Source organism: Poecilia reticulata, linkage group LG9, assembly GCF_000633615.1.
Source record: "Poecilia reticulata strain Guanapo linkage group LG9, Guppy_female_1.0+MT, whole genome shotgun sequence".
In the NCBI taxonomy this organism is placed as follows: Eukaryota; Metazoa; Chordata; class Actinopteri; order Cyprinodontiformes; family Poeciliidae; genus Poecilia; species Poecilia reticulata.
Window position 1 is genome coordinate 19,205,491 of NC_024339.1, and position 24,378 is coordinate 19,229,868.

The 24,378-nt window shown below is 38.0% G+C and overlaps 1 protein-coding gene across 4 annotated transcripts in view; it reads right to left on the reverse strand.

Annotated features, from left to right (window-relative positions):
• The window catches only part of grid2 (glutamate receptor, ionotropic, delta 2), a 448,080-nt gene that overhangs the window by 216,815 nt on the left and 206,887 nt on the right, over positions 1-24,378 (reverse strand). For 2 of the 4 annotated variants that reach the window (XM_008418417.2, XM_008418419.2), the window contains exons 1-2: positions 10,507-10,603; positions 9,486-9,773 (exon numbers count right to left, since the gene is read on the reverse strand). In XM_008418417.2, coding sequence (XP_008416639.1) covers positions 9,486-9,773; positions 10,507-10,522 — 304 coding nt within the window. In that variant the 5' untranslated portion in view covers positions 10,523-10,603. Of the gene's footprint in view, positions 1-9,485; positions 9,774-10,506; positions 10,604-24,378 lie in introns of those variants that run through there. The other 2 variants (XM_008418415.2, XM_008418414.2) reach the window with 2 other exon arrangements.

The window sequence follows — 24,378 nt, forward strand, 5'->3', positions numbered from 1 at the left end:
AGCGTGTTTTGGAACTAAGATCTAGGTGAGGAATTTACTGCGGTTGTGGATATTTATCCCCATAGGGGGGGTGGATGAAGTTTTAGGCCTTGAAGCATCACACATCAGTTATGTCAATTGCTTTAAATCCTCTTCACGTTAAAAGTCCATCTCCTTTCACCTTTTTTCTGCTTCATTTTTTCTTCTTTTTCCCTCTGTTCACTTCCTTTTACCTCAAAGCCTCTTGGCTTCAAACTCCTGGAGTCCCCACAGACAGCTTAACAAACACTTGTAAAAACCCAACACTCTATTATAAAAAGCTTGGCACCTTTGAGGTGTGCATGACCTTTCATATTTCCTCAAATCATCTCTAGCTACCCATACACTGCTGTAGACCATCAACCTGTCTTTCACACAGCTAAACTGTATAGACTTATTATTTTTCACCATTTTCTCTGCCCCCTCATCCTGTAGGGATGAATATGGTGTTTATTGTTTTTTTAAGCAATGTTTCTCTGGCTTTATTGCACCCTAGTTGCTCAGAGTATTGCATTAGTATTTGTAGAAAGCTGCAAAAATTCTTAATAAATGCTTACTTAGTTCAAATAAACTGCACTATAATTAAGCATCTGGTGGATCTTTTTGTACTCCTTTCTGCTTTTTAGTTCATATAGCAGCACTACATATTAGATTAATTAAACTAGCAACCACTTTCACCACATTTTCATCACATCAGTCATTATCATCCTTGAATTTAGCTAATTAAAATGTCTCACAAATTAATGAAAACCTTTTTATTCAGTCCACATTACAACTCACTGACCAGTTTTTAAATACATACAGTACATTGCAAAAGTATTAAAGCCAATTAATGCTCTCTTTGCTCAGCCTTTCAGATTAGATGACGGATGATGTCATGAACTTTTATCTCTGACGTATTTGGTGTGCTCCTTGGTCTTCATAACGGTGTTTGTTCACCAATGTTCTCAAACACACCTCTGAAGCCTTCTCGGAAAACTTGTATTCATAATTAGATTAAATTACAATTGAGGATGTTGTGTATTTCAGCTTTTCTAAAGATTTGACCTGCCGATACAGATTTCAGCTGTTTCTAATTTCTCACTGCACATGTTTATGTTATTTTATTATTATAAAACTCCTAGGGTAGAACCTACACCCCGAGGTAAGAGTTTATCAGGAGTGGAGTTTGCTTTATGTTGATCTTTTTCTGTCCTTTACGTTACCCCACCAAATCTGCACTTTTTCTTTTTTTTACTTGATACATTTTCATTCTCTAATTTATTTTGTGCTTTGCTCCAAAGTGGAACCATTCAGTATTAAGCATGACTGCTCTGAGTTTGAGATTCTTTTATGCTTTATGAATGAGTGCTTTCATTTGTCTCCATCCATCTAAGTTTTCCTTTATCACCATCAATCTTTAAAACTCTCTCTTGGCAGACTTTCAATGCAAAGTTTCAATCCTTCCTTTAGTTTCCTGAGCCTCACAGGTCTTCTAAAGCAGAATGTCTGGATTTCAGGATCATTAGAGAAAAGACTTAAATCAGATTGACAGTTTCAAAGATAGGAAACTCAGTACTAAACAGAAATTGTAAAAAATGTCAGTGGAAACATGCAATTTATTATTTTTTGATTGATGCTCCTTTTCTGTTGTTCACTACATGCATGCTCAGTATGAGGGACTGCTGCAAAGTCAACAACAACACAAGCAAATGCCTGCTGTCTCTGCGCACTCTTACAGGAGGTGTGAATACTACGAGTCAATGACTATGCCATCTGCTTGGTTTCCTTAGACAGAGAAAGTTTTAAACTAATGTGAAGAAATGCCTGAGCTAAATGTCCTGTTTGATAATTATAATCAATTGGAATGCATATGTGATTGAATTTAACTGACTTTTTGTATGCCTCAGTATACAAATAAATCAAATTGAATTACATAATTATATATCTTAGAAGCTGCACAGTGGCGCAGTTGGTAGAGCTGTTGCCTTACAGCAAGAAGGTTCTGGGTTCGATTCCCGGTCCTGGTCTTTCTGCATGGAGTTTGCATGTTCTCCCTGTGCATGCATGGGTTTTCTCCGGGTACTCCGGTTTCCTCCCACAGTCCAAAAACATGACTGTGAAGTTAATTGGTCTGCCTAAATTGCCCCTAGGTGTGAGTGTGTGTGTGCATGGTTGTTTGTCCTGTGTGTCTCTGTGTTGCCCTGCAACAAACTGGCGACCTGTCCAGGGTGACCCTGCCTCTCGTCTGGAACGTTAGCTGGAGATGGGCGCCAGCAACCCTCCTGACCCCACTGAGGGACAAGGGTGTCAAGAAAATGGATGGATGGATGAATTATATATCTTCTGTGAAATGACTGTCATTTCTCACCATAAACATCTATTTAGTTGAAGGAAACTAATTAAATGTAAAACTATCACTTTCACAAATCATTTTTTTCGCCCTAAGCCTATAGTTCTGTAAATGCATCAATTATTTTTACCTCCTTTATCAACAAACAATTTAAAAGGGGAGTAAAGAGACAACACAGGTCCTGCACAACTGTTGAGTAGAAAAGAGAAAAAAAACCTTGTGATCCAGGTTCTGTTATACAGGTGAGTAGTTTAAATCCAACAGAAAATGAAGGAACTATTAAGTTGTATTGAGCTACAATTCAAAGCAGTTTTATCTATATAGCACCGATTCACAACCAATGTCTCAAGGCACTTTACAAAAACAAATAATTTACATCTTTGTTGTTTCTTACTCTAGAGAGGAAATTATAACTATCAGACAGCTCTCTTTAGGTATTTTTTCTCAAATTTTCATCAACTTCTGCATTATTGACATCTTAGTTGGTGCAGTAGTGGCTCTCTATGGGATTGACTAGAGACAAAGAAGAAGTAAATGGGCAGGCGTGCTCACAAAGCTTTGGCAACAGGGGATTCTGCACACCTTTGCCCTCAATCCACCTAGCTAATGTCTGCTTCCTGGCTAACAAAATGGATGAACTGTTTCTTCTCAATTCAATAAACTCAGACATCCATTGATCTGCCCACAGTTTCACTGAAACCTGGCTCGGTGAACACACCCCGGAGAGTGCACTTCTAATGCTGGAGTTCCAGCTGCTTTTAGCGGACCGGAGCGCAGAGCTCTCAGGGAAAAAGATAGGAGGTGGAATCTGCTTTTACATAAACAAAGGCTGGTGTACATTCTTTATAGAGAGTAAAACCCTTTTGTTCACAGGGGAGTTCTCCTTTGTTTTGGCCAATGTTTACATCCCACCACAATCCTGCACATCAGAGACTCAAAAAGAAGCTCACTGAGCTAATAAGAGACGTGGGAAAACACCTAGACTCTTTTGTTTTTAGGAATTTTAAGAGTGCAAACCTCTCCAATAAACTTCCCAAATACAGACAGAATATCAAGTGTCCAATCAGAGACAAAAACACACAGGTCCATTGTTACACAGGTTTTAAAAAAAAGAAATGCCATATTGTCAAATGTAAGGCATTCTGATCATTGTCTGCTTAGTCTCCTTCTGACCTACAGGTGTAAATTTTAAACTTCTATGGCTGTTGGATAGCAGAAGTTACAGGTCTGCTTTGATTTCACAGATTGGAATGTTTATGGAGCTTCAACCAAATATTTAAGTGAGTTTGCTGAATCTCGTATATCAGTTTATGTTTATGCAAAGATCTTTTGCACCTAAACAACAACAATAACTTTTTGTTCTCTTCACAGCTGCGTTGACTCAAGCAAGAGTCTTACAGCATGAGGGATCGGAGCCTGTAAGCAAGCCAGGAACAAACTGACCAAAGAGATCAGGGCAGCTAAGAGAAACTACACAATAAGCTAGACAACAGCTTCTTAGCAGATGAGCCCACATGCTTGGAATAGTTAAAAAAATTTTACTAACGGAGTTCATCCTCTTACCCTGAACAGAATCCTTGTCTGGCAGACACCTATGACAACTTCTACTGCAGGTTTGAAAGGCAGCCGCTCACACCTCCCGCCAACCCGTCCACATCTCACTCTGCAACAMAAGCTCCCGACACACCAACCACCCTGTTCCCCTTAGATCTCCTGCCTAGACATAAGACCTCAGAGGAACATGTTAATTTGCTCTTTCAAAGCAACCTATCAATGTCTCCTCATCCCTCAGGGCCTGTATTGACCAACTAGCCCTAGAAATCTGAGTGAAGACAGGTATCTGAAGCTCTGTGAAGTTTCCTCCTGCTTCATCCTGGTCCCCAAGAAATGCACCATAACAGGATTAAATGACTCCAGGTCGGTCTGTCACACTGACCTCTGTGGTTATGAAATCCTTTGAGCAACTGAAGGACATTACAGGCCCCCTGCAGCTAGGTTACTGGCAAATGATGATGTCAACTTGAGTCTACACTTTATTCTGCACCACTTCAACTACTCAGGGACATGAACAAGGATCCTGTTTATGGACTCAACACCATCTACCCAGACATCTTTTAACCAAGGTTTTTGCAGGTTTCAGCAAGTTAAATGTAAGGCTTTTTAATGAACTTTTACGACCATTATGAATTAACTTTAAAAGCAACACAACACATCACCAGGAACATACAGTATTTGAGCTCATCCCTTTTGGTACCAATCTCGGTTTCAATGGTTTGGAGTTGGGAAAGTTTTTTTCTTTGTACAAAGTGACAGAGTAAACTGGGGCTTATAGGATCTATAGGATCACAAAGATTTGCCTTTAAAAGAGTGGCAAATTCCTCATTTTGTATTGTTATGTTTTTAGTGTTTACCAGTTAATTACTAAAATGTAACTCATTCAAGTAGTAATAAGGAAAAACAAATGTTAAAATTCATTCGAAATTAATTTAAGGTTATCATTTTATTTAGTTACAGTAATAATTAATTGGTCTCTTTTAGCAGAGAACCAGTCCAGAGCAGTGTACTATCTAGTATGAATTAAATGAGATTAAGACCTCATTTGCACAAGGATGTCACAATTGAATGTTTTGATTTAATGAATGAACTTGTGCTAAAATATTTTTAATTGCTGATTATACACTAACACACCCACACAACTTTCATGTAATGGTTAACAGACAAAATAAAATCTTATTTTAAAGTCTCTAAATATTTTAACACACGCTAGCTTTAAGAAAATAAATTGCACTTATTCATTACATATTTTAAAATTAAAACACAGGGACAATTATTAATATGGTGCATTTTAATTTGATGTTTTGTTCAGCTAAATTATTTTTCTACTTCGCCTCAGGCCCTTCATGCCATTGATAAAAAAAGAAGAAAAAAAAACTAAATAGTAAAAGAAACCTGGAAACAGGGCTAGTGTAACACTATATGGCAACCTCTGCTTTGTGGCGAGAGTTCACTATTTCCTCTGTCAGATGGGATTATGGGGAAGGTCACACAGCAGGTAATAAAAATAGTCACTCATGTTTTCAGGTTTAGTTGGAAAATGAACATTAAAAACACTGAAAAACAAAAAACAGCAACAACAAAAAAAAAAAGTGAAACGCCTGAGTTGAGAACAGGAGAGACAAGAAAAAGAAGCAGGGATAAACTGTGAGAGTAGTGAAAAAGATGGGGTAGATTGAAAACATGTGTTCTCAGTGTCCGGGACGCATCAGTAGAGCTGAAAATAAGGAGTGGGACAGTTGCACTGTAGCTTCATTTGAGAGGACACACTCGACCGTCTGTTCTCTAAAGAACTCCTTGTACAGAGACAAGGCCTTCTGGGAACATTGCTATCATCTTAAAAGACCCTYTCTTTCTTTTACTCCATTTCAAATTCTGGTTCTCTCTCTTTCTCTCACTTCTCTCTCTCTGGTGCTCTCAACTCTCTCCTCCTCCTTGAGCTTAGGGTGAGGTCATTAGGGAGAAATGGTGATATCCTTAAAGGGCCTTCAGTGGCTGAAAGAACACCATTGGCAAAACCCACAGGATCCAAGTGATGAATCAGTGGTTACAGAGCACAGAGGGGATATAGGAATTTAAGTGGGGTTACAAATGTGTGAGTGCATTCATGTATATGTGTCTGTGTCTATTGTGCAGATATTAAGACTAAGCGACAACATATGGGGCAAATTTGGGATTTAAAAGCGGTTACTAAAGGCTCCCTGGAGACGGACAAAAGGTGTTCCTAATTTTACACTTGATTAGTTGAAGTAAAGGTCAGAGTGAAAATCCTTTACTGGGAGGCTTAAATATATGTTGGTGATTCAAAGGCAATTCTAAAGAACTTAACCTTATGGTGCATAATGGAGTGTGCTAACTTTGGTGCAAAAGAAATAAGATTTTGTACTGAAAGCCTCTCCAGATTACAGAATGTATAAGGTCAAGACTTTGCAAAAGTATTCATGCCCCATTCATCTTTTTCACAATCTCATGTTATGACTAAAACTGCCTGGACCTGAAACCAGTTGAGCATCTGTGGCAACAAATGAGGACTGATGTTCATAGACATTCTTTTCTCATACAGAGAATAATGGACAAAGATTTCAGTCTCAAGATGTGCGTAGCTGGTAGAAACATAACCAAAAACTTGAATCGCAAATGGATGTTGCACAGATTTTTGCTTCTCAAAGATGAATTACTCTATGTTGGTGTATCACATGAAATTTCGAGTAGATTTTTTTAACTTTGCTGCTGTTGCCAGAAGAAAATATAAAAAGAAGGTTGAGTTTTTTGCATGCTACTATAGATGGCAAACATAGAAAGGTGCGTGACTTGGGGTATTCAATTCACAGATAAAATGCTTTAAAATCGGTAAAGGGTTAGTCTGGAGAAAGCATTTCTAAACCAATCCAATGCAGAGATCCCCTTGGAGATCGATGCATACAATTGTGTTAATTGACTTCAGTAAGTAGAATGGTGCTTCATTATGGCAAAGGGGAAATCAACAAAAAGTAGAAAAGAAAGAGAATCACCTGAGGCAGAAAACCATTTCACCACTTTACAGCTGAAACTTTTAGGTATGCTATTCTTTTCTCCATCTACTTTTGAAGGGCGTTACGGTTACTGTTTTCCATTAGGCAGCAAAGCAGCTACACTTACATCAGTCATTCAAGTGAGATTCAAAATGCAAAGTGTTAGAAAGCTTTAACCCATCAGGAACACTGGGCCAGCAGTGGTCTCACCTCTATAACCCAGTTGATTTTCATATGTACAATTTTATGGTTAAAACCAATCACACTCTCATTACTGGCATTTTCTGTTGCACAGACATGAACTTCTATGAATGACGTCATTAAAGGTAACCTTTGACCAATTTTGGCTGATCCTAAAATATTGCCGTATTTTCCACACTATAAGGCGCACCTAAAAACCTTCAATTTCCTCAAAAGCCGACAGTGCGCCGGTGCACCTCATATATGGACCAATATTGAGCCACAACAACTACAGTAAGCAGCCGCCGACTTCATTTTCGCCCGTAGGAGAAGCGCGCGGTGCATGCTGGGATAAATGTCAAAACGCTGGTTTGTTAATAAAGTTTGACTGACCTATCCACCTACCAACCTGATAATCAGGTCGTCTGCAGGTCATTTAGCACCATGTTCTCCACGAACATGCTGTGCGCGAACGGAGATCACACACAGAGTTTAGATCAAGGCAAGTTTAGATATAGAGAACCATTCATGCACAAGGTAATCCTAAGTGCTTTACATGCTGTAACATGGAAGACATAAAGAAAACAAAGCACAAGCATAAAAGTATTACTGAAAGGAAAAAGATGCTGAAATACAGATATTAAAGGCACAAAAGAAACTAGTGTTTTAAACAGTTCATTAGTCAGAAAAAAGCTGCAGTTAATGAAAACATTTATCTTGATCTAAGGGAACCAACAGGTTTACAGGCAGTTTGTTGCAGAGCAGAGGAGTATAGAAACTAAATGTTTCTTCACTTTGTTTCGCTCTGGTTCTGTGAATGTTGAGTAAACAGGTCTACGAAAGCCTAAGGTTGCTACATAGTTCATATTTGGACAAAAACAAAAAGCCAAGACCATTTAGTGCTGAAAAGCTTTTCTTTGACAAACCTGGAGTCACTGTAGTGTTAGGAACTTTTATTATATGATCCATGTTCCTGGTGTTGATCAGGACTCTGACAGCAGCTTTTAGTATCATCTGCTGATTGATATTTTCTTTATTTTTACACAGTAAAGACACTTTTCCAGCACTCCAATATACTAAAATAAAAGCATGCAGCATTTTTTGTGTCCTGTTTTGACAGGAATGTTTCTATTTTGACAATGTACACTAAATAAATCTATTTAGTTTCACACTTTGTGTGTCTGCTAAAATTAAGACCTATTAAGACCTATGTCCAGAAATACACAACTTCCTCGCATGCTCTGTGTTCTGTGAGCCTCGTTAAGCACTGAACTTAAACCTTGCACTTTTTTAGATTCGAAACATTGGTTTTCTTCAAAGCATAAGTGTGTTGTTAGAATAGCCCAGTGAATAGAAAATCTGTGGAAAGACTTAAAAATTTAGAAAAGATAACTTGGCAATCATTTCAGATATCATAGGTATGTAAAGCTGATAACGACCTAACATGGAAGACTTTAAAATACAAATGTACTAAAATGTGTTTTTTGAAAGTGCTGACTCTTTGGGGAAAATTCACACCACTTAAGATTTGAAAATGTTAAGGTTTTTATTTGTAAACATTTTAACTATGACTCCTTTTCTTCAAATTCACAATAATTACCAACTTTGTTTTATCTTATCATATATAAAATTCATATAAAAACACAAGAATGTTTGTGGTTGGAACCTAGACATTTAGTCTATACTTTTAGAGTGAAAGCAACCCACCTAATTGAGATTGGCCATGATGGAGAGTTGACACCCTGACAGGACTCTGTATCTGAATTCAGTTAGTTGCTTTGTTTTACAATGAAGAAATTCTGCCTGTACCTTTGTTATCCGATTTCAATTTTGAATTCAGGGAACTGCAGAGACCAACCTCAGAAAGAACACGAGAAACTAGACAGATAGATAAACAACATGCTGACGCACCAATGGGCTTTGAACAGGCATGCACAATAACAAAGGCAAAAAATATACCGTGTAGTGTGACGCTTTCGACTAGCACTAGGGCACATTATAAATGAGACATAGGCTATTTGTAGCCTAATGTTATGGTTAATGGCCTGGAAAGGGAGAACGGTGAATGAGAAACTGAAATAGAAATATATATATATATTTTATTGCAAGTAAATATGTTCATATGATAGTATCAATCCAGGTCTATATGCATGTTTTGGAGAGAGCAAGGTTTTAGTCTTCACTATATGGTTAAAAATGTATTAAAATCCTTCCCTGCAGGGAGGTCACTGATACCATTACAGCAAATGAAAAAAATAAGTCCTCTCTAAATTAGAACAATTATGTTGTACTCTGGTAATCATTGGCCTTACAGTATGTAGTCTCTTACTGTTGCAGAGGGAAGAGTTAGCAATAAAAGACAGACGGGCAAGGAAAGTTAATTGACTCACCAAAATCGGAATCGTAGAAAAGGACGAACTTCTGCCAGCTGTATTCAGACACCACCTGCATGATAACTTCGTTGAGGAACACAGGTGGGCGAACCATAAGGGTGTAGTCGTCAGCTCCAGGAATACGACTGGTGGGCGGACATGTCGAGCGCGGCGTTCCCACTGGGGAGCGCTGGATATAGAGATGGGGTATATGCATGGCATCGGCCAGTGTTTGAAGGCTACCTGCTGACATGCAGCCAATAGAGCTGACCAGAGCCAGGATACCACGGTTCATCAGCTCGCAAGCTAGATGGAGGGGTAAGGAGAATAGGAAAGGGGAAAACAAGAGAAAAACTGGTTACCTTATGTTCTACCATTACATATTTTATAGCACAAATTGTCATGTTTGATTTATGGTAATAAATTTACCATAAATGCATCACATTGTAGCAGCCACTTGAGGAGGCATGGAAAACCTAGCATGTAGTTTTATGTTCTTTCCACAAAGACTAAACGTGATTAAAAGCCTTAGGTGGTCATAATCTATTATTCAACCGGCCTCAGGTAAACAAAAGATGTACAGGGCTGTTTATGGTCTAGTTCACTCTAGATTGACTAGCTCTTACTCAAGAGTCTATCATCTCAGAGTACAGAAAATGGACTCAGGACTTGGTGGACTGGTCCCAGCAAACCACCTCCTGTTCAATGCGGAGAAAACCAAGGAGCTGGTGGTAGATTTGTGCAGGTGCAGACCTACCACACTGACACCAGTAAACATCTAGGGAGTTGACTTGAAATAGTAGACACTTAGAAGTACCTGGGTGTTCACCTGAACAACACAAACTGGGCTGGACTGATAAAAATTATGCTCAAAAGAAAAAAGTACAGTGCAGTAAAACTACTAGGTACCATGTTTCCCAAAAAATTACTCAAGCATGTAACCAGTGCATTACAATCCACCTTTGAACAGAGCCTGTTCTCGTTAACAAGCTTAAAGTGATATATTGGCATCACCTACTCATCATTTAGCAAACGTTACCTGGATCCAACAGCATTACTCAACTCACTCGGTCAGTTGGGGGAGAAAAACTGTGCAAAATTATTTTCTTTTTGCTGGTTTGCTGCCATAATGCTAACACACACCAACGTGCCGCTCTGCATAGCAGCAGCAGGTCTTCTTCTAAATCGGCGGGGCCGCGCAAGCGTGTTAGCGCTCATGTTGCGTTTAAAGGCGGCTCGGAAAAACACGTTATCACATGTTAATGGATTGAACATGTTGTAACGGCTGAAAGAAGTGCCGGAGAGAGAGGACATACGTAGGGGGGAGTGCTGTATGTGTATCAAATCGAATTGGAATAGTAGTTAGCCACTTAGAGGTAAAATATAATAATAAAAAAAGCAGCTTCCAGACCAGGGTGGGCACAGCTCAATCTCTGAGAGGGTGATGCCCGCCCACGTCGCAGAGTCTGGAGGAGCGGATGGATAAGACCAGAAGACCCAGTTCTGTCCCAGGATGTACCCTCCACCCAGTGAAGGTGGTGAGGGTCAGAAAAAAACATCTATCAAACTCGGTGGGCGGGATTAGAACAGCTTCTATAAGAAACTCAGCAGTGGTTGCTTCAAACAACAAGTCAAGACAACTTCTTTGAGGTTTGCCATTGCTCTGGGTCAATACTGTCACCTTTTTTATATCTACAGAAAAAATATTGAAAACAATCATTTTATTTCCATATCACAATATCATGTCTTGATCGTAATCTAGAAAGGTTCACGTGAGATGAAGAAAGGTTAAAGAGATTTACTAGACACTAAAAAAAACAACCATTATAAAAACAAAATCAGTTGTTTCAGATGTTCATTGTCAATGACAGTCGAGCAGTTTCTGAAGCTATTTTATTGGTGAGTGGAGACGTGGATATGTTGAAAATAAAGGTCATTACAAGGGAAACCAAAAACTACAATAGAATGCTCTTGAACCTCTCACTATGACCGCAAATTGAGATTTAAAGAGTTAAAGTATCGCGTCTCCTTGCTGGGCTTTATCATTAATTTTTCAGTTGTTTGTGCTCTACTGACTGAAGCTTCCTCATCTGAGAGACAATGTGTGCCAACCTTTTCTCCCCCCTGGGCTTCCGGTGCTATCAGAACACCTCTACCTCCTACCAGCTCCCCTGTTATCTCTCTTCTTGTCAAAAAGAACCCCTCTGAGTGCATACCTTTCAGTCCCAATCATTTCATGGCCATTTTCATTTTAATTGCCCCACAGCACCACCGAATGCTCTGCATTGTCCTCAGTCTGGAGTCACACGTCCTCTCTTCTTTTTAACACACTTTCTTCACAATTATTTCCATCATCAGCCCCGACTCTTATTTTAGGATCCTTACTAAGAAACATTATTCTCCCTCGTGTTCTGATTATTCTCTTGACAACACCAGTGTCTACTGATTCAGTTGCTCATTCTCTTGCTATATTTTTCTTCTGATTTATACCCACTCTTACTTTTCTTTGTCCTCAGTTCAAAACTTCTAACAACCCGACCTCCCACATTCTGTCCTCATGTCCTTGTGCCTGCTTTTCATCCCTCATCCATCTTGATCTGTATTTCACTTCCACTCCCATATTGCTCTTGACTGTGTCCTTCACTGTTAAAAGTGTTACTTTACCTTCTAGTAGAATAAAATCTCATCACAGTGCCACAAGATAAAACAAAAAAACAAAACAAAACAAAACAACAACAAAAAAGCAGGAAAATATATTTTATAAAATGTGAATAGAAAACAATTTGATTTGTACCCTGGGTAGCCTCAATGTATATTAGCACTTTAAAATACACAATAAACACTGTTTAATGCCACTGGGAGTATTCTGTTGACAGTGCAGAAATCGAGCCAAAAGAAAGAAAAGGAACTAAAAGGGGAAAATAAATAAAAAATATCTCAAAGAAAGAGCTTAGGGAGACACATTTATGGTGCTGAGAAAAGCAGAAAAAAAGCATTGTATGTGTGCATACATGTGTGACAGCACATGAGAGCTACTAAATATGACAACTCCTGTAGATGTTAGTTTGCACAAAAGCTGTAGAAAATCTCAAGTTTGTGAATACTTTTCAAATTGTCAAGCTGTGTTTTATTTTAGCAACTGCAGAAAAGCCTTTTCTGACAAAAATCTGTACAAATACTCAATGTACCAGTGTACATTGTTAGTGAGTGCACTGATGAGCAGTATTCACTGTTTTTGAGAGCACAGAACATGTTTCTTTTATAACATACATGAACTGAACAAAATTGTCACTGGCATCATCACACAGCTCTCTGTTTAGAGGGAAACTGAAGATATAACCTTTGCATCTTTTAGGCAAACTTTTACTACTTCATGCCGAAAAAATGTGCAACATTTTCTTTAACAGCTTGGTGACTTGTGTGACCATTTTCCTAACAGGTACTACGTTGTGGGGACTGACTGCTACTTAAGGGCCCAAAGCCTGGACCCCGTAAGAAGAAGTGCTGTGTTTTCGGTTTGTCTTAGAACTATGGTGTGAATTTAGCTTAGATTTGGTTTAGCGTTAAGCATGTACTGGGAATCGTTAGATTAAGGTACATGTCAGGGTTAGACTACAGAAAGGAATGGAAAAAAAGGGAGCCAATGCAAATTCCTTGTGAAGATAGAAAGACATGCATGTATGCTTGCACATGCAACGTTCAGGCTCTTTTCACACTCACTATTTCTCTCAGTGGAAACAAGTTAATGATATTTGTGGCTCTTAAATTAAACGGATCTGAATAAGACAGCAAGGCACAGATTGTGAATGGTACACAATTTTGCAGTCGATGTGCTAACTGTTCGGTTGTCACTCCAACTGTTTCTTAGTGAAACCAGGCTAATTTGGAATCAGTGTATTTAAATAAATGAACACAAATCATTGTGCTTATAATAGCCTAAATATTATAAGGAACAATTTTCCATGAGTCTGAGCTGAAAAACGTTAGTTCAGTCATCCATTTCCCTGCACATTGATGTAGACGATTAATGAGTCTAAGTGAAAGCAGTTTTAATCTAACTGGCCATTCCATAAGTCCACATTTTTAGGAATTAATTAAAGTGGAACAATATATGATTAAAATTCACTAAGTCATAGCATATTTCTTAGTCTTAGTGCTTATTCTTAAAATCAGTGAGTCCAGGATTCATTTTCTGTCCAGGAGTAACTTATTAATTAAGTCCATACATGCCTTTGGGGATCTAGGAGAGAAAAATTACACCTGTGGATTTACATTAGGTGTGAATTGCTGTTCTGTGTGCAAGTCTGCATTCCTCTATATGTCAGAGGTGACTATGCCAGCCGCTTTTGATGAAAGACTTTATGCAGACTCCACTTCCACATTACAGTGGTCATGGTAACTAATACTTTAGCTTCACCGGCCTAGTCTAGCTATAGTGAATTAGCTTAGCATTATCAAGACTTTGGCTAATAGAAGGCTTTGCTAATCCGCCATTTATTAGGGCACTTTGGAGAATTAGTGCCCTCATCCCCTCTACATCACACACTCTTTAGTCTGTGGGGGGCTTCTAAGCACTCAGCTCATTAATACTCCTTGCTAATGACTTAAAGGACCCGTTGCGTTAACACAGGCCAACTTTACATCACTCTGATGTAGTGAACAGTTTAATGAGAGTAAAAATTGAAGGGGAAAAATTAGTATGAGCAAAATGGGAAGCAAAATGAGAAGCAAGTAAGTTAGAAAAATTTGATCGTACTTAAGAGGAAAAAAATACTTGTGGAATACTTTTGAAATGTGCAAATATTGAAATAATAGATAGAAAAATCCACAATAGTCCTCTCTCCCATTTTGTGTTGCAAGATAGTATACACGGATTCTCAATGTTAAAAACAAAAATCACAGCTGTGAACTGTGACGACACTTTAACCACAAAGCAAGTATGGACGTTTGGGCAGATATTTGTGTAGGAGTGCAAACAATGTGAAAATTTAGCCGCTTGGAATCTTTCACCTATCATCTCACTCAGCTAACCTCCAGTAACGCAAACCACACAGCAAGCCCCCACACAAACACGTTACCTCCCTTAATGCGGTACAGATGGATTCTAAATCTTTGCAGGGTAACTCCCAGTAAATAAGTAAAGATTTGTCAAGTACTCATGTCGAGGTATTCATTTAAAGAATGTCAGTCATTCAGGTCAAACATGTACACATTTGAATGCTTCCACTGTTGGCCTCTGGGACTCTTAACGAGGTTCATCTAATTTGCTAATTTAATTGTTCTTGGCGTATCTAGTTTTGCAAATGTCATTTCTTCATGACATGTCCCACACCAAAGCAATAAGCTGCAAACTCAGACATCATGCTTGCACTGGTTTAAGCACAATTTCAAAAGTCAAAACCAGGATGTCATGCTATTTTAACATGTTTTGTATGTCAGCGTGTATTGTACATTTGTCTTCTGCAACCAAGCATGCTATTGGGACCAGTCTCCTGCTTGTCATTCTTTCAGAGTAAATGAACTGCAAGCACTTCACTCGCATTCGGGTGTGACTGACATTTTTTTATGCTTCTCTCCCGGCAGTTCTCTTCCCTTCACTCACTGACACCCGCCATGCACTCTTTATCACACTGAGACATTGTCCTACAGTTTCTCTGGCCTGGTGACCTACCGTGGAAATTAGAGGGAAGGGAGCTGGACTCGAAGCAAGTAAATCAATACTTGAGGAAACCAATAAAAAGAAGAGTGTGTCCATAGCCCTAGAACATCTCTGAAGTTAAATTCAGTGAGACGCTGAAAATATTTTCACACGGGTCAAAGGAATATCCTGTCTCTTAAACTTTCTGATTTCACATCTTGCTCTATCTGTTACAGGTTTTGCAAAAGAGGCTAGATAACCAAAAATATACTACAGTATAAACTTCAAGTACTGAGGAACAGTAACACTGTATGTGTCATAAAAAGAAATTAACAGCAGACTATATTAATTGTTTGCAAAGTGCTAAGTAAGTAGAAATTTACCAAGACACGGGAAAAATCTCAGTCCATATGACAAGCATGTGTTGGTGAAGCTTAGTTGATTCCAGGGCAGATTGGCATGTGGGACTACCAGGAGTTTCCCCAGTGGGACGGCGTATTAGTGGGCCGGTTGTTTATCCTGTGGAGGAGCTGTTGTGCTCGCTGCCTAGTCATGCAGCATGCTGTTGTTTGGCGGCACTACAATGCCACAAACGGCAGCATATAGAATATCTTACTTTTTATCTGCTTCAGTGAGCCATACCTGCTCAAGAGAGGATCTGAAAACACTCGAACAAGTGCTACAGGTCAAGGCTGCTGAAAATGAAAAACCAAGATCAGAAAAACTTGTCTCATAAAGCCCCCCTACAAAGACTAAAGACTCAACAGTGATGAAAAGGAAAAACCACCTAAAAGCTTCAGAACTTAATTGTTCCCCATTTGTCTCTCACATCCAACAGATTGACATGCTTTGCAATGGCTTCAGCTCATCATCCAGGGCTGACCTAAGGTTGTGTGACCCTGGAAATGCCCCAAGTTGATAGCATACCAGTAAACAGCGTTCCTTACGAGCAACATTACTGATGCTTAAATTTGATATTTTAAAAACCCTTTGCTCTTCGAGAGAACGAGTTCAGTGTCTAGCAATCACACATCATGTGAAAATATTCAAGTAATTTGTGTTTACTGAGAGCCAAGCACGAAGGAGGTTGTATCTTCAGTGCATAACGTTGATCCATTTCCCAAAAGTTTTTTTTTTCTTGCGCATATTGTAAGTGTGAGCATCATTAATAGCAAAATAAATATAAGATGAAGGCCTGAGTGTTAACTGCAATGTGCCATCTACTGCCTAACCCTTCTGTACCACCTGTTATGTGTGACGTTTCATAAATAATTGGAGTGTAAATTGGAGCAAGTGCTGTATTTTTCAGTTTTTGAATAATTCAGTTGCACTTAATTTTCATTTGGTTTAATTAATATTCAACAAGCTGAATGGAAAATCAACATCGTACCATCACACTTCAAGCAGATAAGTACATGCGACCAGCCAGAGAAGAACACTCAAGTAACAAGTTACCAAAATCCTACAATAGCCAGGACTGTATATCCATCCATGTTTAAGATTTTATCTCCATGTCTAAAGACTTATGCTGTTGGGTGAGAGTGAGGATGACCTACTTGTGTCTGAGAATTGTTTTGTGTATTGCTCTAGATCCACAGTTTCAATCTGCTGCTATGCTCTGTGACATACACACTGCTAAGCATCGAACGGCAGCATGAGATGCTTACTCATACCGCTGGCGGGCTGAAAATACGCCCTACTCTATAAATGCCTCACTATGTGTCTGTGTGGATTTGTTGACTGCTGTTTGCTGATATACAATGCTTGAGGGAACTAACTCTTGAATTAATGCGGTCAGGGACGCAGAATATGTTAAAGATAGCTTGGCCTTTTCGACTTGATTTTCAAGAAATTTATCAGCGTCATTTGATGACTGCTTACTATTCTGTTTGATTAAAAATACAAGAGCAGTGATTTCTTGCAAATACAATCTGTTCCTAATCCTTAACTCCCTTTTGGCTCCATTCCTTCTGCAATCTTCTCACTAACATTTAATGGGAACATTACAAACTAAGAATTGGACCACATTTAACAACCTTTTTTTTTGCTTTTTGTCTATTTTCTTATGAGATAAATACACCCCTCCTGTCATTTAAAGAATTGTTGCCTCCTGTATTTGGTACACTCAATTATTCATCAAAATTCTTCCAGGTACTGAATCCATTTTTAACGGAGCTACCAGAAGAACACCCCGGCACATATTTTTACGTTTCTTTCTTGTTTTATTGTTATTTCTTGGAAATATCTTAGTTATGTATCTTTTTTTGGACAGCTTTTAATTTCATCCTTGTAATTTTTGTGTGCATCTTCTTCGTGCTATGTTACTCATTTAAATATGAGACATCTCTACTTTATAAGTGACTATTGTTAAGTCCAGAATTTCGCTGCACTCAAAATAGAGCTCCTACTTTCTATCATCCTGCTCACCATTAGCATTTTCCTTTTCAATACTCACTAATCCATTTTTTTTTCACCTTCGACCTTCTATCTGGTCTCAACTTGTCCCTTTAACTGTGTCTAAAATTGGTGCATTAATGTAGAACAGTAAATTTTTTCCCCTTCATTAATCTATCCTTTTATTCATCTGTCCATCAACTCAATTATGTGTTAAATCCAATTAAATCATATTTTGTGCAGCTCCCCTCTACCATTAAAGCCCCTTACCCCACCTTGAGGTCGCTGCTTCACTGCTTCTTAAAATTCTGTTCCTATCTCCAGAAAACTGCCAGCCATACTACTGCCCTTGTTTTCTTTATCCTTTAAGTTAATATGGAGCACTCTATAAATATAATTCAAAAATTGATCACAAGAAATAAGGTCAATATTTTCAAAATAGATATTTTTTGAAATAATTTATCCGGTCTCTTTTGCCATTTTTAAAAGTGCTTCTTAGTTTTTTCTTTAAGAAAACGGTAGAGCGGGCGGCCCACGTACAGAGGCCACAGTCTTCAATGCAGTCGTCCTGGTTTCAACTCCTGACATCTTTTCCCCTTTGCTCTCTGCCCATTTCCTATTTGGTGACTGTTAAACACTTCCAGTGCCAAAAACAAACAAATAAAAAGGGTGACGGTTTGAAGCGATCGAATAGTTATCAATCCACAAGATATTAATCATTTTTATTCACAATCTCAACTTTGGGATTCAAAGTGGATGTTTCTTTCAAAGTATTTTTTTTTGTGTTTCATAAGTCTATCTTGTTCCGATCTAAGTTTTATGAAAGAAATGTATTAATTTCTTGACTGAAAAGTGAGAACTTGCCATCTGCCCACCTTTAGTATCTTCTAATGTTGTTGCTGTCCTGATCTTGACAACATGATCATCATCCTCCTCACTCTCTGCTCTTTTCTTGTATTTTTCTTCTCTTCATCGTTTCATTATGTATTCAAAAAATTACCAACATCTTGGTGTCACAGATGTTTTATTGAATATGGTGGCATATAATGTTTATAAACATGTACATGTACATATATATAAATATATATGTACATGTAGCTCCAGTGAGTTTTATTCACACCAAGAGAGGTTCTTAAATTACAGCTAAACGGAACTTTTAGTACTTATTTTCTCTCAGTGAGAGAAAATATGTACTCCCCTTGTAAGAGCCTCTCTTGGTGTGAATAAAACTCACTCTAGCTTACAGTCCAACCGTTTATCTTCTTTCTCATTTCTTCTTTCCTTTGGCTATGTTTCCATCCTCCCTCAATCCTTTCAGAGACCTGACATCTTATATTTCTTTGTGTCCCAACTCAATCCATTCTAAAGTCAAGGAGATGAACGTGTCCCCTGGGAAAAGAAACTGTGCTTCTCTGTTTATGGCTGTGGGGCTTTTATTGCTATTGCTTCGCTAGGACAGAGGTACGTCCTTCTCTGGTTTTTCTCCATCATATCTTTACACTTGTTTGTGGATTTTCTTTCGCTTTTTGGTATTTTGTAGGTACACCCACATTTGGCGTAATGGTTTATAATATCAAGCATAGCTTGCCATTTTTAAAATGTTGCTACACATGTGAATGTGCAGCTTAACATTCTGTATGAAATGCAACATTACTCTGTGCAACTGTTAACTTGTTAACTGTCAAAATGATCAAACTTTAAAATAAACGGCCTGTCTTTTTATAGCGTTTTATCTAGACGCCAAGGTGCTGAACACTACTTTCAGTTATTCATCCATTCACACACACACACACACACACACACATTGGGACCTCTGACCACCAACCAGCATGGCAGATGAAGTGTCTTGACCAGGATAAGTGTGAGAAATGAAAAGCAGGTATTTGATTCCCATGAAAAATATGGGTTACAGGATAAACTCATAACACCATCACCTCTAAAGAAACACAAACTTAATAAGGATATCCGCTTCCTATTTACACTTTTGAGAAACATGTTTAGCTGTTCAACTGAATCCCAGGTAAAGTATTTCTTCTGTTTAGCTGTAAAAAAATTTCGTCCTTTCTATTCTGCATTGATGTGCATGAAGATACAAGCTTGGTGAGTGATGAAAAGCTAAATTAGCTGCGGTTGAGATCGCAGATTTGGACAAGGGGTTATAAATGAATGGATTCAGTAGAAAAGTATTAGAAAAAAGTAAGAAAGAAAGAACTTTTTTCATCTCAACAGAATAATTTAGGACATCCATTTCAGAGGGGAAGTAGAGATGACAAGAGGAAAGAGGGACAGAGAGATTTTTCAACCATTGTACTGCAGCAAAGAACTCTGGAAAATGGTGAGAATCGAACCTTGTAAAGAACATATGCAGACAAATGCAAATCACCATGCAAAGGAGACATATTAATTATTAAGACACAGAGGGGAATTCCGTAATGATGCATGACTCTGTCAAAGTTCCTCCAATAAGAATAAAATTCCCTACTTCCCAATTAACACAGGTGAAACTACTGCAAAATGACAGTCGACGTGCATGCATGTTAGCAAATTGTTAGTGATTACATGTGTGCATGTTTGTGTGTGTGCATGCGTGTACACACACACATTTATTAATGGATACCCTTCAGAACAAAAGAGGAAAATTCCTAAATGTTTGGGACAATGCTAAAACATTTTTCCATTTGTAAAAATAAGTCACTTTCCTTCCTGCCAAGCACTGGAGGGAGGTGAAACACAAAAGCAAGTTAAAGACACTTCAGCATTACTTTGGAGTTGATTAACTCCTAAAGCAGTGTGTTTTGAGTGCTTTAAGCACTGGAGTAATTAAAATTTCAAGCAAGTGGCATATATGTTTGCCTAATTATTTTCTTCATCTTTAACATTTTCCCCCACTGTTCAAAGTCATGCATATATGCATACTGACACCATCACATAAACATTCAATACGGATAGTTTAGCTCATCTGCAAGCATGTAAAACTTTACTCTCACTAACATAGTCCAATTAGATATTCTGAATTTTACCACAATTGGCTCATCCGAGCTATGGGTTTTTAACTTGAGAGGAACCGAGCTTAAACAGTATTCATAATCAATGAAATGAATCAGTTGGGATGAGATTCACAGACAAACTCAAACATGGCTGTACACCGAGTGAGCTACTGAACGCTTCCAGCTGCCCATGACTGCTTGTATAAAATTCCATCTTGGCACTGGCACACAAGTTCATAAAGGGATTTGTTGCCCCTTTTCTCCCGGCACATATCCAGCAAAACATGCCAGCAAGTCTCTAGTGCTCTGTCACTGCAGACCCCCTAGCTCTCTATTCATGCAAGAGTGGTCAATAAAGCAAACTGCATCAAGTCGTCGCTCCCATCGCTCTCTAATGATACCATGACCTTTTGGTTTTAGCCAAAATAAGCACCCAGTCACAGCAACCTTCAGAACAAGGTGACAACAGTTTCCAGAAGTTTTCTGAATGACGTCTGTTTATTTGATTAATTTGTGTCCTGAAGTGCTTTGCACCGTGTGGTTCCCAGCTTCTATTGGACTAACAACAAACCAAACAATACCAAACAATATGGCCACCAGAAAATCATAGCAGGACTTTTACAGAATCGCAACCAGAAAATGTTAATATTCTGGTTTTCTGATATTAATATCTATAAATACACTATTCAGCATCTTAGAGTAAAAAAATATATATTTTTTGTCAACTTTACAAAAATCTTGAAATATAATCTTAATCCAACAAGGTAACAACAATGCTGTTTTAGCAGTCTGTGTAAATTAAACTATTTATATTAATATCCATGAATCATGCAGAATCATGAAGACTACTGTGTAAAATATTGTTTTGCCTTGTTTCTGTACAGTTCTTCAACTTCTTTTATAACATCATACAATCTAGCATTTAATAAAATTAAACAAGCAAACAACAACAGAAATGTCAAGGGCATAAAGCTGTCAACAAGTGAGGAGCAGAGCAAGAAAAGACCTGAAAAAAGAACTTGGAGGTTCATCATCTTGCTGTTGATCATCTACTATAAGCCAAGTTATTAGCTAATAGCTCCTTGGGACTCATTCTATTGATGCCAACACAATATTTGCTGCCTGTCAAAATGTGGCATATTTACAGTTTTTCATAAAGTCAACTAATGAAATTGGAACAGTCTGTGTCTTAGAGACAGAGTGATAGACAAAGAGTTTAGTGATTCAGCTGAAACTGGTTTCTTGCTAAACTGTCTGATGTGCAGAGAGATCACTTGTTTTCCCCCATAGTTTAGAAAACAAAACTATTCCGCATTAATTTTAAAAATATTGACATAATACACAAGATAACTTAAAATTACTTTATGATTCAGATAGTCAGATCATGGTAGATCATTGCAAACTTTTTCCATGTATAATTTAACATGCAATCTGTATGGTCTACATATAAAAACAAAAATGTACTGTGTTTGGGGACAAAAAACATCAACATCTTTACTTAAGTGCGAACATCTTTAAACTGACTTTGCTGAAGCACCTTCTAATTTATTTTCAGCATTCAGTCGTGTTGAGTTCACACCTGACATTAAGTAAAGTTCAGCTGTCCTTTCTTGACTTAACCACTTTGGATCCTTTAGCTAAAGTCACAGTTTGCGTAGAAGTTACAAAACACCCAGAGGATCGTGATACAATGATCATCAACAATTTGAGAAAATGTTAGACAGCTAAAAATTTCTATGAACTCATTGAAAAGACAAGACAGAAACATTTTAAGGGGGTTGGGGTCCCAGGAGGCTCACTGCAAAACCGAAGAGAACTCTGTCCTTCAAGGTGACATGTTTTGACAAAATTTGCAAAGGAGAGTGCACAAATATTGCCAAGTCAAGTTGTAGGACATTGATAGGCTTCCACTTAACAAGACTGAGTGATGAGACAAAAGCAAAAAGATGTTCAACAAAAAAATACAGTGCGTATAATCTGATTCACTTCTTCGGATGTTCTATTCTTTTTATTGCTTTTATAAATCAACCTTGATCCAGAGACTTACCCACACAGATTCTGTGCTCTGATTGCAGCCAAAAGTATCCAATAAACATTGACTTCAAGGGGGTAAATATAAATGCACTTACTTACTTTATGCTAAACGTTTTTCTTTGTTGTGTTTTTATAGAAATCAGTTTTGTCAATTAAATTAATTGCTTTATTTTTGGTAAGGTATTTTTGTCCAAAAACCCTCCCAAAAAAACAAATGATGTTTATCATGAACGATTTATAAAAGTAATAAACATGGGAAAATAATCCAGGGGGTGAATATTTTTTATGGACACTGTAGTTTTATGCGGCTGCACAGTGGCGCAGTTGGTAGAGCTGTTGCCTTGCAGCAAGAAGGTTCGATTCCCGGTCCCGGCCTTTCTGCATGGAGTTTGCATGTTCTCCCTGTGCATGCGTGGGTTTTCTCCAGGTACTCCGGTTTCATCCCACAGTCCAAAAACATGACTGTCAGGTTAATTGGCCTCTCCAAATTGTCCGTATGTGTGTGTGTGTGGGGGTGTGCATGGTTGTGTGTCTCTGTGTTGACCTGCGAAAAACTGCCGACCTATCCAGGGTGACCCCGCCTCTCGCCCGGAATGTTAGCTGGAGATAGGCACCAGCAACCCTCCTGACCCCACTAAGGAACAAGGGTGTAAAGAAAATGGATGGTAGTTTTATGTTGAGCATTCTGGATAATTGAATTTCTCATTCACCCTTTTTATGTTTTTTTTTTCTTTTCTTTTTTTTTCTAGATTGGACATAAAAAGACTTTTTGAAATAATTTATCTTCAAATTATTATTATTATTATTATTATTATTATTATTATTATTATTATTATTATTATATAAAACATTGAAAAGCAACAAGTTCAGAACAGTTTTATTGATTGAGAAACATGTCCAAACTATGAAAGTGTGTTTCAAACAGGAGTTTGCTTTTATTTCTTATTTCGACTACTGTAACATGCTTTTCACAAGTAACATCAAAAATGCCACTGCTTGCATTTTGTGGTCCAAAACTCTGTTGGAAGACTCTTGGTTAGAAAACTGACTGTTAGGTAAATTGGTCTTGCTAAATTGTCCTTAGTGTACATCACTAACATATATTGTATTGCTTGTTGGTTAAGGTGCACACTGATGTACAGATACCAGATCTCACACTAAAGCTCAGTAATCAAGAAGTTGTCATATAGTCAGAAAAATTATACATATGTCCCACAACAATGTGCAGGCATGGCAGAAATAAAATGTGCTTACTCCTTCCTCATAAGGAGTAAATCTCACCAGATTAGAAAATAAGAAGCAGTGAAATATTGATGAGAAAAATATCAAATGATTCTCGCCACCCTTGTATACATTTGTTTGTCTGCAAACAAATGAGCAAGTGCGAAGAGCACAAGAAGGCCAGGACATTTGCTGCAATTTTAGAGTCTTAAATGTCAACTGCCACCCAAGCGTACAAGTGAACATAAGAGCGTGGGTAGCAGCGTTACACCAAGTGAAAACTGACATCATTACCAGCACAGCTAGTTAATTTGACAGAAGCAAACAGATTATGTGGAGAGCCATAATAATGCATAATTAATTAAGTGCTGCCTTCATAGACACTAAGTGTGATGATACATCAATCGTTAACTTATAGTTGAGAATTTTAAATATGTTGCACAAAATGGGAACAATGACTCCACTGCCTACAAAATTGTATGCAGCATATTCAATATATTCCAGTGTGTTTGAATCTATGTGGCCATTAGGAGAATGAGCCAAACACGTCCAACTACGAAAAACAGAGATAGGTTTTATTTCCACACTGTCCTCAGTGTCCTCATTATGTTTGATTTGGCATAAACGAAATAAAAAA